Raw genomic sequence first — 16,589 nt, forward strand, 5'->3', positions numbered from 1 at the left:
TTGTCTACATAAAGTGAACTTTTTCTTAAACTGCACTGCACTGTTTTTAGCTTTTTAGTGTTTTAATGACTGATTTTAATGTTTCTTAATTGTTTTTAAATCTCCTTTCTTATGCATTATGTTTTGATGCTTTTAATGGTTTTATGTGAAGCACTTTGAATTGCCTTGTTGTTGAAATGTGCTATACAAATAAACTTGCCTTGCCTTGCCTTTTCTTTATCTGTTATTTAAAATGATACAATGCTTCATAAGTGCACATATACTTAGTATTTGTGATTGGGACACATTTGAATGGTGAAGACATATATCAGATTATTGATATGAATACATAAGGTACATTCAATACACATTGTCATACCACAAACCAGAGCAAGGAAGGTGGAAGTCATTCAGGAATGATGATCTATCACAGTTCACTTCTGTACATGACAAAAATTGTTCTCAGTGCAACTTCTTCTGCGATGCATTCTCCATGAAAATAAACTGAATCCTTAAACTTTACTGGACATTGAGCATGTGGTATGAAAATGTATTTTTGTTATTTTAGACTGAATGAAACCTCATGTATTTGTGTCAATAATCAGATATATTATCCAATCGCCAATACAAAGTATGAGCTGTTGTAACCTTTAAGTCACAGGAGAAGAAAAGCTCCTCACTGTGTGACTTTGCATGAGTCATGGTGATTAAGAAGGCTGCAGTCACGACGACAGTGGATTCTTCACTGTGCCGGTTAGAGAGGAGACATGGAAATACAGTATAAAGCGGGGTTTGTTAAATGACTGTAGACAGCTTATCCAGAACATGAACTCACCTGGTTCACATCATATTCATCCTAAAATGCAAGGTGTGAATGTCATACAATGTATTTTACTATGAGCCGAGCTCTGTCTTGGTTGTTAACTGTCCACTTGGAAATATGCTAGACAAAGATTGGTACACAGAAGCCTGGGTGATGGCAGGGTGTGGGTACCCAAGAGATTAGGCTGAAGACTAGGGACAGACTTTGGCTGAGTTTCATCTTAATTGACAGAAACTAGTCTCACCCAGGAGAGTAACGTCACCAAATGTAATGTATTTTTAACAAATTTTCAAATTGCATGAGCTGTTTTAATGTTAATTGTAATCGATTTCACATTATTTAATGTTTATATTTGTTTAAATGTTGTTTAAAACAGAACATATTTTAATAAAACATAATTGAATCAGCTAAATCAATTGAGCAGCTCATTACCATTTTTATTTTTGTGACAAATAGGTCACATTGGTTTTTCTGCGACAATTATATGTTTAAAAGCCTGATATTTTCATTACTTTTCATATATAAAGTTGCTTGTGAAACATGGTTAGAACAATTTAGATGTAATGTAGAACATGTTATCAAAGCATTAGAATGGTTAAATGTGTTGAAACTTACCTTTAGCAACAAACAAAAAAGCTTTTGAAATGAGCAACTTCTGCCAAATGTGCTGACCAGCTTTGTAGCCATTTTGGAAGTGATGTCATTGGTTCACAAATTAACTCACTGTCTAAATGTCACTGTATGTGACATTTCACTGTATGTGACATTTAGGGACTTCAAGAGTTAAAATCAAGGCTAAGATATTTAAAGTGTCTGTGACAGCTGTGTCACCGTGGGTTCTTATAAGTTACGTTTTAATGTGTGCTCTACATCAGCTACCTATTAATATCAGTGTGATATTATCAGTATGATGGTTATGTCTTAGTGTAAAACAACCTTAAACGTAGCCGTGACGTGTGAGCATTATTGTTGAATGTTTAGCATTAAAAAAACCTCAGTCACCAGCAGGGAGCAGCACAGAGACAAGGAGTCTACACTACTACTGAAGTCCGGGCGTAGAGAGCTCCCCTCACATCGTCCTGACAAGTAACGTTAGACAGTTAACGTTAGCTACGTTAATTACATCTGCTCGAGCCGCGGCTCGGCAGCTCCATGGAGTCCTGGTCTCGGTGTGTCTCTGGTTCTTCTTCCCGTGTCTGTCCTGGAAACTCGTGGTTTGTCTTGGTAAGTAACGTTAGGGGCTTCATGAATATGACGTGGGCTGCTCACACCGAGTCAACATGATAACCGTACGCAGCACTAACGGTTACCATGTTGACTTTACAGACTCAGCCGGTCGACTTTCGTTTTCATCTCATTAGGCGAAACATGACGCAGTAAATTGAATACAGCAACATCGTACACCTCGTGTTTAACTTGATTTGAAATGGACTGTTCATCACGAAGTAATGTTGTGGAACAGAATTCTCCTTCAGAGCAACTCTTTGACCAACAGCAGGGAGGAACTGAGACTTGCACAGGGTTAGAAATGCTGGAGAGCCACAGCGACTTCTTTTAGCTGACTATGCTGTATTTTGTACACATACAGATAATAAGACTGTGTGTCTTATGATTGGGATTCTACTGTTTCTGCTTTGTTTCTACCACAAAGTTTGTGTTCAGCTTGCCATACATTGGTAATGTATTGCAGTGTTAATGTATCAATGCTGACTATGGTAATCATATTAAAGTAAGAAAAGGATTGATGCTGAGGATTCTGTGCTCACAGTGATCTAGTGTTCTGCACTTCGTGTGTGAGCAGATCATTTAGTATTTCAAGATAAATATATAATTGTATATCTAACTATCTAACTTATCTTAACTTCATTTCATTTCCTGCTGTGTGTAGCTTGGTAAATAATGTGGTGACATGCAATATAATTTAGACTAATGCAGCGGTTAAAACTCTGGATGTTTTGTTGTGCTCTTTCCACAATGAATATCTTTCGACTAACTAAATAACTGTGGCTGTCTGACACAAGGTGACTCTCCACTGGTCTCAATACAAAGGAACCTAATGACGAGGGCTCGCACACAGTCTGAACTCCACTTTGGTTTATTTGCATCAATACAAGCAAACCCAGTTGTAAAACAATGACGAATGTCCAGGTTGGCGATCTTCTATTGAGACAGAGCTCGGGTTCTGCATGCTGGGCTGATGGTGCATGAGAACAGACCCCTGGGCCTTCAACAAGTTCTGCTTGTGACACTCATGGACGTTCCATACAACTTTGCACATAATCATAAACAGCATTGATCAGACATTTGTCAGCCTGCAGTGAGTGAGATCTACTTTCTTTTACAACTCATAACTGTTTGTGATTATCCTCATATGGAACTCTCATATTTTGTGATGTGCGCTCTCATACTGAGGCTTTGTGATTAATTAGTATATCTGATTAGTTGTATGAGTAAACCAGGATTAATGTAGTCAAACAGAACATTTCAGATTTACACCATTGTTTACTTCATTTCCCTTCCACACTAATCGTGTTGTTTATTCAAGCGAGAGACACTTCACCACAACTCTATAATCAATGGAGATGAGTTTGTGTTGAATCCAACCAGCAGGAGTTCATTTGTTGTCTCTTTGATGCAGACACACTTTAACTGTTTCCTTTGATAACTAAATAAAACTCTTGCAATCAAGACAGCAGTTGCCGTTTTGTGTAGCTGAACATTAGGGTCTATTTTCTGTTTTTTACACTCACCGTCTTCTCATCTTTGCAGGAACCACTGTCTCCGTGATGGATCTCCAAAGTTGTCTGAAATCCACACTTAAGAACAAATATCAGAAACTAAATGAAGCATACTCCGAAAACTCGTTACTTCCTTCAAGACTTTGCTATCGGGAGCTGAAGTGCGACTACCCGTTATCTAATTTGCACCAGCATGAGTTTAGATATGTTGACAATTCCGACCTTCATACTTGGGTTGTTTTTGAAACCGTCCCGCTCGCAGATATTTTATCATGCGACTGCAAACATAACAGCAGCAAAAGAACAGTCATCACCTTAGGAGTGTGTGGAGTTGGAAAAACCACAACGGTGCAGAGTTGTGCTCTGGAGTGGGCCGAGGGGAAAGGGTACCACGACATCCAGCTGCTGTTTCCGCTCAACTTCTGGGAGCTAAATTTACTGAGACGTGAATTGAGCCTTATTGAACTTCTCCAGATGTTTTACCCTGAATTGAAGGAGCTTGACTTTTCCTGCCTAAATGAAAACAACGTGTGGTTTGTCCTTGATGGACTGGATGAGTATCATTTCCCGCTAAACTTCAGCTGTCCAACTGTGAGTGATGTTTCTGAGACATCCACAGTGGATACTCTAGTGACCAGTCTGATAAGGGGGAATTTACTTCCCAGTGCACATATATGGTTAACGACCCGATTTGCAGCGGCAACACTAATCCCTGGTTGTCATTTGCTGAAAGAGACTGCGGTTCAAGGGTTCAGTGATGAACAGAAGGAGCAGCACTTCAGGACGGTAATCGGTGATGATGATCTGGCCAACAAAGCCATCGACCACGTGAAAATATCAAGGAGTCTGGACTTCCTTTGTCAGATACCTCCAATCTGCACCATCATGGCAAATGTGCTGAAGGATCATCTAAAATCCAAGACTGGGTTTAAAATCAATCCCCTGAGTTTAACCCAGATTTACACAAACCTGGTCAAAACATCCAACCCGGACTTTGTTGCCAAGCTGAAAAAGCTGGCCCTGCGTCGAATGGGAAAGACTCATGTAATGTATGAGCCTGATTTTCCAGAGAGTGACCTAAGTGTTGAGGAAGTGTCTACTTTCTCCAAAGAGTGTCCTCTGGTGCTGAGAGAAGAGAAGGGGCTACATGACTCTACAGTGTTTCGCTTCGGTCACTCGAGCATTCAGGAGTTCTTTGCTGCGTCTGCTAAATTGGACGATATTGAAACAGGTCCTGTGCGGTCTGACCGTTGTCGGTATCTGGTGGACCAGGCGCTGAAGAATGCCGAGGGCAAATCGGATGTCTTCCTCCGCTTCATCTTTGGCCTCATTAAGGAGCGTGGCATGCTGGAGCCCACTGATCCGCTGTTTGAGTACACCAAGAAGAAGATCCTGGAGAACATTCTGTCTTACAGCGCTGTGGGTCTGTTCCACTGTCTGAGGGAGTACGACAACAAGGCTTTACTAAGAGAGGTCAAGTGTTTCCTGAACTATGGCTTCTCTCCCATCCTGGATTTCTCACCAACACATTGGAAATTTATGATGCAAAGGACCAGCAATTTTGAAGGGATGAGAGAGAGTTTTCAGATGAATGTGTCCACGAGATGTGATGAAAGCCTCCTCAGTCAGCTACCAGCTGTTTTGAAATCCAAGAAAGCCATGTAAGTTTGTATTTACACCCATTTTGGGTCAACAGTTATTGTCCTACACAGACCAAAAAATATAAAAAGTGCTATGATTACTGCATGTACTTGTTTCACATATGCACATCAAACATTCTTAAACACCCCTAAAACTGTAAACCTTTTATCTTATCCTACATCCACGATTTGTTCTTATGTTGTTACCCATTGATTTCTCGGATCCACCAATGTTTTCATGTTTTTGCTCTTCTCTTCGGTAAGACAACATTTTACGAGATCATTCCTAGACAAGATAAAAACATCAACATAAAAATGCATGCATATCTTCTAATCACATTTAGCTTATTATATGTTTTAGAGTAATTCATCTTCTAAATGGCTTTCGTACAGCTCTCAGAAGCTTTTTGATTTTCCTGTAACCTCAGTACCGACGCTCTGGAGAATCACAGGTTTACTTAAGTTAATTCAGCAATACGCCTCCGTTAACTTCAGCTGAACTTCTTCTCACAGCCTTTTGTTTTCACACAGCACAACAGATGCCCTTATATAGTGTTTAGGGGGCGTTACCTATTCTAATGATGATATTAATAATCAATTTATGATCTCTATGATTCATCATTCAGCAGATCTGGATGGTTAAGAACATTTGGTCCGTCTGGAGGTTACTTCTCTTATTTTTCTCTGAACAGAAACTTTAAAAGAAAATAATAAATACATTGAAGAGAATGTTGCATGAGTTAATTGTTGAGGCCCATTGTTGTATTTATATCTTCATTTATTTCATACGTCTCTTTTATCTCCTTGCAGGCTGAGATTCTCCAACCTGACAGATAAGTGTTGTGCAGCCTTAGCTGCAATCCTGAGCACAAGAGAGTCTTACCTGAGAGAGCTGGACCTCGGATACAACAGCATCAGTGACGAGGGAGTCAGGGAACTTGTGGAGGGGCTGAGCGATCCAAACTGCAGACTGAAAACCGTAAGGTTGCAAGGCTGTGCAATGACCTCGCATGCATGTGAATACCTAGCCACAGCCCTGAGACAGTCCCTGAAACTCCAAGAGTTGGATCTCAGCATGAACGAAATAGGAGATGACGGACTGAGACATCTCGCAAATGGTTTGAGCTCTTCTGAATGCAAGATAGAGACACTTAAGTAAGTGTTGAGAGAAAAAACATACCTGCCCACTTTCTTTTCTTAAAATGAAATTGATCTCAAAACAATGAAAACCTGTCACTTATTTTATTAGCGCAACATGTTTATTTACACACAAAATTAACCAACAAAGTGATCTCAAATTCTAACAATGAAAAAAGAAGCAACTCAAACTAAATGTGGTGATTACAAAAATCTAATAATGTTCTACACATGTAGCATTTCTGTTATGTTGTTATATAATTTTTTCATAGACTATCACAGTGCAACATTGAGCAGAAGGGCTGCTATTATCTGGCCTCAGCTCTGCAGAAGAACTCCAGCAGCCTGAAAGTGTTGGATCTGAGCATCAACATGGTCAGAGACAAAGGCGCCAATGAGCTCTTTAAAAAATGTGATATATCGCAGCTTACAAAGCTGGAGTGAGTATGACCTCATAGAAATCCATTCACCTCATCTTGTCAACATACATGAATAGATATCAGTAATCCAATATCATTTCTCTTTGGCAGGATATACCACTGTGGCCTCACTGTGTTAAGCTGTGGAAGTATTGGCGAAGCTCTGAAGTTCGAAAACAGCAACCTGCTAGAACTCAATTTGAGCAACAACGACTTGAAAGATGCAGGTTTTGAGCTCATCTGCCAGGGCATGTACGCATGGTGTCGTCTGGAGAAACTCAAGTGAGAATGCCTTGCTCCAGTATTTCTCCTTTGATTACTTGCTGAATGAAATAAAAATGCTCGGATAGAAGAATTGATTTTGTCATTGCTAACTTCAGAAAGTTGAAATGAGTGACAACATTTTTTTCTGCTTCATTCAAGTGTACTCATACACACATTCATCATGTACTGATAACTTGAAAATGTTTTTCTCTTTTTTCCCTTCAGTGTTTCAAGATGTGGAATCACTGGCAAAGGTTGCATTTATTTGGCGAATGTCCTGTGTTCAGTCTCCCAGCTCTACAGTGGGTTGATGCAAAAAACAGGCTGGCAAGCAGTGGAGCTGAAAGACCTAGACCTCAGCATGAACTGCCTCGGAGACGAGGGAGTCAAAGAATTCTCACCTGGACTGCGGAATCCGTTCAGTCATCTGAAAACTCTCAAGTAAATCTTTTAATTATTTATTTTTACATTATTTGCTTCATAATACTAGCGCCTTGATTTTAAGTGCTGCCCGCGTCCTTTCTGTGTCCGTGTTAAATGTCCCTGTTCACTGGGGAGCTCCCAAGCTTCAGCGTCTGCTCTATTTCCCCTATTCTATTTATATATTTCTTAATATTTCTCTCTATTTTATCCCTTTTTGTTATGTTTTTTTGAGTTTTTTTGAAAAGCGCTTATTAAATAAAATATATTATTATTATTATTATTATTATTATTATTAGTCATATCCATCAACAACTAGGACATACTGGTAGAAACCACATCTTGTACAGACTTTAACAGAGATATTGGACAATTATTGCCAACTCTGCTGCAAGAAAGACAAATTGCAGAATGCATGGTATGTAGACAGCACAGAGAAAAACTTGGAGTGCTTACTTGAGGACAAGGCTCCTTTCACAGATGGGAGTTGATTATTTTGGCCCCATCGAGATTATAAGTAGGTTTCTTAAAAGGTATGGAGTGCTTTTGACCCGTCTGACCAACCGTGCAGTACACCTGGAAGTGGCACACTCCCTTGATACGGACTCTTGCTTTAATGAGGTGTGGAGAATCGATTGTAGAGGAAGTGCTATGTCAAGTTTAAGGTCTGACAATGACGGAACTTTCATTGGAGCAAACACAGATTTAAAGCAAAGCCTTGCTGATGTGAATATTGTGCAAATCCTCGATTCCCGATGGGATTAAGTGGAACTTTAACACGCCAACAGACTCGCAGTGAGGAGCGTCTGATTTGCTCAATGATCTCGAGGCACTGACACCATACCAAATGAATCTGCTCGAAGGTAAACTGATCTTTCCATCAGGACTCTTTAAGCAGAGTGACTTATCAGAAGAAGATGGAAGCATTATTTCTGCAATCAATCTTGAAATGTTGTGCGAGCGAGCTGTCTCTGTGTGAGATTAATTTTAGCATTTGCAAATGGGCTCAAAGCATACAGAGATTAGCAAAAAGCCTTCCTGTGTCTGCTTCTTATGCAGTAAGTGAACATGTAAAGGAGGGGCTTTCACACACACTGTCGCAAGTTCAGTTTGCTAGAACCTGTTCCTTACAGCGGCTTCAGCCACAAGTCCCTGTTTGTCTGACACCAAGGTTAAAGAGGAATATCAGCAGTCTTTTTCACTGTCTTGTACTTTTGACATTTAAAGAGACAGTGTGTAACATTGAGAGGGCTTTATTGGCAAAAAGCCAATACTTTCTATCTATCTGTGAAATGAAAGTGAAACCTAATTCAGTCGTCCATCGCAGCCATGTTTACACAAGCACAGCATGAACGATCAGCCAAAAGCTTTTTTTTTGTGAACTTCTCTGCCAGCTGAGACAAAGTGGACAGAGGACAAGGAATGGCTGATACAGACTGATGTCTGTGTTCTTCATTCTTTATAAACTTCACTCAGAATTGTTATTTATTTTATTGACATTTTACATTTGTTTCTAGTGAGATATTAATGACTTTATAAAGTGACTTTGCTGTTGTAAACATAACTGTTGCTGCTCTGGAAACAATATTTAGCAATATCTTGTTCTGAATTTATTTGTTTTTGAATTCTTATATATCTCTTTAAAAACAATTATTTAGTCATCTAGTTTCAGATCATTGTTTGATGATCTGAAACATTTAAGTGTGACAAATATGCAAAAAAATAAGAAACCAGGAAGGGGGCAAATACTTTTTCACAGCACTGTATATTGGACAACTTTTAATTCTTACTGTCCGGAACCTGTTGCTCTATGTTGCCATCACCTAGCCAGGTAGATGGCAACATGGTAACATAATTAAATAATTTTTTTCATTACACAAATGTTATGTTAAAAGAGCAGTATACTATGATGTGATTTATGTTCCATTTCAGCCTGAGTCACTGCAGCCTGACTGATGACTGCTGTGCAGAGCTGGCATCAGGACTTGCTTCAAAGGAGAGCGTCATCAGTGAGCTGGACCTGTCGGGCAATGATTTTCAAGATAAGGGAGTGAAGAAACTCTGTGTGGGACTCAGGAGCCCTCAGAGTAAACTTCAGAAATTGTCGTAAGTTTTTGTTTACTCAGTATTTTTCAAAGAAATCCCACAATGGGTCCAAATATTTTGTGAAATTGCAACATATTTTGTTTGTGTTCTCACCAGATGTATTATTTCTATATCGAGATCTTTCTCTGTTACCGTTTTTATAATTCATTGGGTTATTTGAAGGTTATTCATGTGACCTGTGTTAATGTAGTCCTATATTATATGCTGTGTGGCAACTGTAGGGTTTTATTGCTAACATTGAAAAGAAGCTGTATGCGGAAAAGTGTTAGGTGGGCCAAGGCTATGGAGATGTACAGTAAGCTGTAGGCTTCTATATGGACACTTGGGGATGCATGGAGAGGCCAGCTCTGAAGCCTTGAGGTGTGATGCCCAGCCATATGGAACAGTCTATGTTTGAAAGGCTCTATAACTTTACAGTCAATGTTTTGATCCATATTGTCACGCTAATTGAACAATGGTTCATTGTATAATAACCACATGATACATTGACTATGATAGGTTATTTCGAAATAGTGTATGGGTAAAGTGAGCTGTATCATTACACAGTACTTCTGTTTCTCTCCAGACTGAGGACCTGTGGCCTGAGCTCGAGGAGCATTCAGTTCCTCACCGCTGCCCTGAAGTCAAACCCCCAACATCTGGAAGAGCTGCATCTGATGGGCAACAATCTGGAAGACTCAGGAGTCAGAGTGCTTCTGGAACTAACAAAGAACCAGAAATACTGCCTGCATACAATAGAGTGAGTACTGTTATCATTGATGATGTAGTTCACAGCTAACTGTCTCACTTCTGTATCCTCTCTCCTTAAGACAGTCGTTATGAAGCAGTAAAATAGACTAATATATATATATATATATATATATATATATATATATATATTTATATATATATATACACATATATATACACAGTGCTGTGAAAAAATATTTGCCCCCTTCCTGGTTTCTTATTTTTTTGCATATTTGTCACACTTAAATGTTTCAGATCATCAAACAAATTTTAATATTAGACAAAGATAACCCGAGTAAATACAATATGCAGTTTTCAAATGATGATTTCTTTTATTAAGGGAGAAAAGCTATCCAAACCTACTTGGCCCTATGTGAAAAAGTAATTGACCCCCCTTGATAAATCATGAATGAACTGTGATTTTTTTTGGAAAGCTGAGTTCAATTTCACTATCCACACCCAGGCCTGATTACTGCCAGACCTGTTGAATCAAGAAATCACTTAAATAGAACCTGTCTGACAAAGTGAAGTCGGCTAAAAGATCTCAAAAAGCAACACATCATGCCGCGATGTAAAGAAATTCAAGAACAGATGAGAAACAAAGTAACTGACATGAATCAGTCTGGAAAGACCCCAGAACAACATCTCAAGAACTGCAGGCCTCACTTGCCTCAGTTAAGATCAGTGTTCATGATTCAACAATAAGAAACAGACTGGGCACAAATAGCATCCATGGGAGAGTTCCAAGGCGAAAGCCACTGCTGACCAAAAAGAACACAAAGGCTCGTCTCACATTTGCCAAAAAACATCTTGATGATCCTCGAGACTTTGGGCAAATATTCTGTGGACTGACGAGACAAAAGTTGAACTTTTTGGAAGGTGTGCGTCCCGTTACATCTGGCGTAAAACTAACAGAGCATTTCATAAAAACAACATCATACCAACAGTCAGACATGGTGGTGGTAGTGTGATGGTCTGGGGCTGCTTTGCAGCTTCAGGACCTGGACGACTTGCCATAATTTATGGAACCATGAATTCTGCTCTCTACCAGAAGATCCTGAAGGAGAATGTCCGGCCATTAGTTCGTGACCTCAAGCTCAAGCGCACTTTGGTTATGCAGCAGGACAATGATCCAAAACACACCAGCAAGTCCACCTCTGAATGGCTCAAAAAAAGCAAAATGAAGGTTTTGAAGTGGCCTAGTCAAAGTCTGGACTTAAATCTGATTGAGATGCTGTGGCATGACCTTCAACAAGCCTTTTCTGATCGAAAACCATCCAATATGGCTGAATTAAAACAATTCTGCAAAGAAGAGTGTGCCAAAATTCTTCCACAGCAATGTGAAAGACTCATTGCCAGTTATCGCAAACGCTGGATTGCAATTGTTGCCGCCAAGGGTGACAAAACCAGTTATCAGGTTTAGGGGGCAATTACTTTTTCACATAGGGCCAAGTCGGTTTGGATAGCTTTTCTGCCTTAATAAATTAAATCATCATTTAAAAACAGCATTTTGAATTTACTCGGGTTATCTTTGTCTAATATTAAAATTAGTTTGATGATCTGAAACATTTAAGTGTGACAAATATGCAAAAAAATAAGAAACCAGGAAGGGGGCAAATACTTTTTCACAGCACTGTGTATATGTATGTATGTATGTATGTATGTATGTGTATGTATATATCTATATATCTCTGTGTGCTTGTGAAACATCAAAATTCCCCAACCAATAGAATGCCAGGAGTTGTGTTGACCAATGAAATGATAAATGGACTTGTACTTTAGCGCTTTTCTATAATCCTACGACCACAGTCACCCATGATCCCTACCTCGTTGTTTTTTTTTTTTGCAACAGGCTCACATACTTTTTCTTTTACTATAATAACTACACTGGCTTCTATTTATGGGACCAACTTTTTACTTTGCCGTACTCTGACAGGGATGCCTTGAATCAACCACTTCAACTCGCTCTTAGACTGCTGCACAGAGTTAGACTTTAGCTTTCTAATGTTTGCGAAAACCAAGATGGTAACCAATGCAGTCTGTTCATTCTTCTTAATATACCATGGTCTGCTTACGTTAAGCTATCTACCTCGCTGTAGCTCAAATGTAGTCTTGTAGTTCTCTTTCAAGCCTAAACTAAACTTGTGTGACAAGTACTCTATTGTCGTTAGCTTGATTTAGCGTTAGCTCTGTAGCGCTCCACTATGTTTTTGTGAGTCTGGTTACCGTGGTATATAACGTTATTGATTGTCAGCCTTGATGACTTGATGACTAGAATGTCGCTGCGTTTATAAACCAAATACAACGGCTCGTGTAGTATTGACTAGCACCAGTCCCCACTGGCAAAAATTCATTTTCACTGGTATCTGTGACAAAAAATAGTATGTATGTATGTGTGTGTGTGTATATGTGTGTGTGTGTGTGTGTATATATATATATATATATATATATATATATATAGAGCACACTCTGAGATTGAAATAACATGCTCTTGAATAAAGCTAGGAAAAACCTCTATAACTGTGACCTCGCAAAACAAGTTTTTGGCTATACCTCAAAAATTCATATGACAATTATGACAATTTCACACAAATGTATAAAATGATGAAGTGAGGACATTTTGGACAGATGTAAACTACAACATGGTAACAAGAACCATGGTTAGTGGAGGCATACAAACGTGAGGCTGTAATTGTAGTTTATATGCTTAATTTCTTGTCATCCAGTCCTAAATGACTAGTTGAGTTCTGACTGCATGACATGTTATTCACTTTCAGACTAATCCCAGAGGCATTCATGTGCTCTGTCTCTGTTTTCTTATCTTTCAGTGTCTCAGCAGATTGAGGACACAGACAGAAAACAGACTCACGTTTCGCAAACTTGCTCACAAGGGAAGGTCCTTGTAGTTCAGCGCATATTGTAGCAACATCAAGTGCTCCATCTTCTCTGTTCAAGGGATATTTTCCAAAAAGACGTTATATACCCAAAATGTATTTCAAAGCAAAAATCTGTTAGCAATTCCAAACAATTTTTGTGATGTTTCTTTTTTTCTTACTACTTTGTGATGATTTAATGTTTTAAAAAATGTTAAAACAATGTTTTATGGTGCCTTTGTTCTAAACTAGCCTACATATGTTTTGTTAGGCTGCAGGGTATAGAACTGGATAATGAAGATAATCTGAGAAAAGTGACACAAAAATGTATGATGAATGTTTTTAAAACTGTTCAAAAATAGAGCTCAGAGGCGTTGAAATACAAAGTTGTCATAGGTGGAAAATTTACTTTTACTTCAGGTTATAAATGATGGAATGTTGGCACAGTTCAGGCCATCACCTTTATGAAGAAATGTACAAAAACAATAAAAGTGGTGAGTAAAGCAAAATGTGTAAAGGAGGATTAATATGCATATTAGTAAGCAAGTATGCAAAAATGTACTGTTTTTATTGTTTTTCTAGTTTTAGTGGAGGTTTTCAACTGTAACATTAAACCCTATGTTGTTCAATATTTTAAAATATGTGAGAAATATATTTTATTATATACACTAAAACATCAAAACATGAATTGAATTAGTGCTGAGTTCAAGAGAATTTGAGCTTTTTGCACTTGTAAACATCAGGTCAGGATAATGTCAGTTGATGTAGCCACATTCAGTATAAAAACAACTATCAGGTGAAATGTGGTTAGAACAGAGCCTTAGGAGGAGCTACACAAACTGTGAAGGGCAGAAAGTGTGATCACCTTAGATAACTACAACTTATGAACTAAAAAGGAACTGTTACATTTGTAGAGTCCTGCCATGGTTGAGATTATTCCAGAAGTGTGTTACGCCTCTTTAATTTGTTACCGATGCTGAAAAGATTTCCGCCAAGATACACTGGTGTTTCCTCGCTTAGAGCTCCTCCTGCAAACCTCCTCGATCCTCAAGATGCATTTTAGGGCTGAGGTGGATTCGTCTTTTTTCCTGAAGGTAAAAAGACGAATTTTCGAACAAATTTTCCTGAAGGTTATGAATGACCTGGAAGTTTCTAAGTGAGTGCCTAAAGGCGAAGGAAAGGTGCTTCAATGCTTCCTGTGACTCTGGTAGAAGTGGAATCCAAGTTATTTGTGTCTGTCTTGAAACTTAACATTTCAAATGGAGAGTCTGCTGTTTTGCATTGCAACCAAAGTGGTAATTTTACTGCTGAGCACAACTTCAGAGGAAGCTAATGAGTGTAAAACATGCAGCTCTTTGGTCAGAACAACAACTTGCATAATAGAGGATGACTAGATCAGAGAGTGATGAAAGCAGTTCCCTTAGCTAATATGTGTATGTTTGAGATGGGTGGGAGATTGAAAAATACGAAATAATAGATGGCTAAAAGAGAACGATGATTAGAAAGATGATGTAAGAGGTGTGTGGAATCTAAATTAAATGAAGTTGAATGTAATCATGGGGGACTGTTGGTAGTGGGATTGGGTTCTGATAGTTATGGTGGTTTGTTTTGTTCCAGTGGTCCATTGTCATTTGCTGTTTAGCTGTATCATTGCTTGGTTGTCAATGGCTTTCTGTGTCTCTGTGAGGATGAAGTTTCTCTCTTACATGGTTTTGATTCTGGACATACTGTAGATGTAATGGATGCTGATGTACTGTGGGAGTCTCTATGCCATGGTATTGATCTGATGCATGTTTGGTTAACCTTGAGGATGATTTCAGGTGATGCTTGAAATTATGTTGTAGGGTAATGGTATTTGTAGTTTATTGTCTTGTAGTCTGTAGAGTAATCCATTGTGCCACATTTTATCAAATGCTTTATCAATGTTTAAGAATTTTGCCATGGTGAATTATTTTTTGGTGAAACTGCGGGTGATTACTTCTGATAGCCTAAGGATGGTATTGGGGGTGGATTTGTTTTTGTGGGAGGTTTCTTGGTTATACTTGAGGGTTTTGCCTTGATGTATTAGTTAAAAAGGGGTTGCCTTGGCCCTGGTCTGACAGCTCCTTTCACTAAATTCTTAATATTTACTGAAGAAGATACAAAAACAAGGATTATCTTCATTTTCATGAACATTTTTCCTTTGACCAAAATGTATTAATTAATATTACAAACAAGAAATGTATGCAGTTCACATAATCACAAAATCACGCAACAACAGAACAATGTTATGCCCCTGTTTTGCCAAGCAAACTCATCGACAGGAGACGAGGGGCAAACATGACACTTTTCAACACATATAAGTGAATCATGCCTCTGTGAATGTGTGTAAATGAACATAGAAATATCAAGTGTGCACCCCTGGGTGCGCTACTAAAATGGTGAAGGAAATAAGGATGATAGCATAGTTCATTAACTACTTCGCGAGAATGGAAGGGAGCAGGGAATATGTGGTATGTGTGTGCGTTTCTTTGAGCATTAAATCATTGAACACCGTCTTCTGCCTCCTCATCTGCCTGTTCTGCATTTGGGTCCAGTCCTGAATTTCTTTAATCACAACATTGACACAGCGGACGAATTTGAGAAGGTAGTACTCACTATTAACAGCCTTCTGCACTGCAGCAACAACAACTCTAATGTTGTGGAAAAGAAGACAGCTCCAACTATATCTCTCCATGAGGTTTCTTCCAGGCTTTGGCCAGAAAAGTCTCTATCTAGGAACAAAGAGCTCCTGGGAACCACGCTATCCTCCACTCTGCTTTCCAGTCTGCCAGCCTCCAGCCAGGACCGTGGTAGACTAGACTCCAGCCTCCTAGCTACCACCATGCTTGCCACGAAAATGCTGTTCTTTAGCCTCCTCCTTAAACTGCTGGCATCCAGCGTGCTAGCTTCCAGTCTGCTTTCGGCCTGCTGGCGTCCGTCCCATTAATATTTTAAAAAAGTCAAGAAAAAGACATTATTTTTAATAAGTCAGAGCACAGTACAGTATGTTGGATAAGGATGTAAAAAGTCAATTATGGTAAAGCATGTCTAAAAAGCCATAGAATACTTTGTTAAAAAAAGTTATAAGAAAGTCATAGTATAGTGTGTTGAAATAGTTAGAAAAAAGTCAAAGTATAGTTTGTCAAAAAAGTAATGAAGTCATATTATAGTAAGCTCAAAAAAGTCCTGAAAAAGCCAAAGTGTATAATGTCAAATAAATGTTTAAAAAGCTATGATATAGTCAGTCAAAAAAATCATAAAAAGTGTATGTAAAGTATGTCAACAAAGACATGAAAAGGTAATTGTATAGTATGTCACACAAAGATTTTTTATAGTAAGTCAAAAAAATAGTATTGTATAGTATGTCGAAAAAAAGTCATAGTATGTCGAAATTAATCAAAAAAGTCATAGTATATTATGTTGAAATTAATCAAAAAAGT

General features: G+C 38.6%; 1 protein-coding gene across 1 annotated transcript; it reads left to right on the forward strand.

Annotated features, from left to right (window-relative positions):
- Positions 1-1,868: 1,868 nt before the first annotated feature.
- LOC137885332 (NACHT, LRR and PYD domains-containing protein 14-like) lies at positions 1,869-13,637 on the forward strand. The gene is made up of 9 exons (XM_068727554.1): positions 1,869-2,026; positions 3,572-5,201; positions 5,991-6,335; positions 6,590-6,757; positions 6,848-7,018; positions 7,226-7,441; positions 9,353-9,526; positions 10,092-10,265; positions 13,084-13,637. Exons 2-9 carry the CDS (start codon positions 3,589-3,591, stop codon positions 13,097-13,099), a joined length of 2,877 nt encoding a protein of 958 aa, XP_068583655.1. The 5' UTR covers positions 1,869-2,026; positions 3,572-3,588; the 3' UTR covers positions 13,100-13,637.
- The last annotated feature ends 2,952 nt before the right edge of the window (positions 13,638-16,589 follow it).

The sequence above is a fragment of the Cebidichthys violaceus genome, unplaced genomic scaffold (genome assembly GCF_023349555.1).
Source record: "Cebidichthys violaceus isolate CVI_PGR_0920_01 unplaced genomic scaffold, fCebVio1.0.p SCAF_4, whole genome shotgun sequence".
Classification (NCBI taxonomy): Eukaryota; Metazoa; Chordata; class Actinopteri; order Perciformes; family Stichaeidae; genus Cebidichthys; species Cebidichthys violaceus.

Excerpts from the sequence above, each read along its gene's own strand:
- LOC137885332 (XM_068727554.1), top strand. The coding sequence starts at position 3,589 with ATGGATCTCCAAAGTTGTCTGAAATCCACACTTAAGAACAAATATCAG. Across the intron at positions 6,336-6,589 it reads TGCAAGATAGAGACACTTAA|ACTATCACAGTGCAACATTG; the intron begins GTAAGTGTTGAG and ends ATTTTTTCATAG. Across the intron at positions 7,442-9,352 it reads AGTCATCTGAAAACTCTCAA|CCTGAGTCACTGCAGCCTGA; the intron begins GTAAATCTTTTA and ends GTTCCATTTCAG.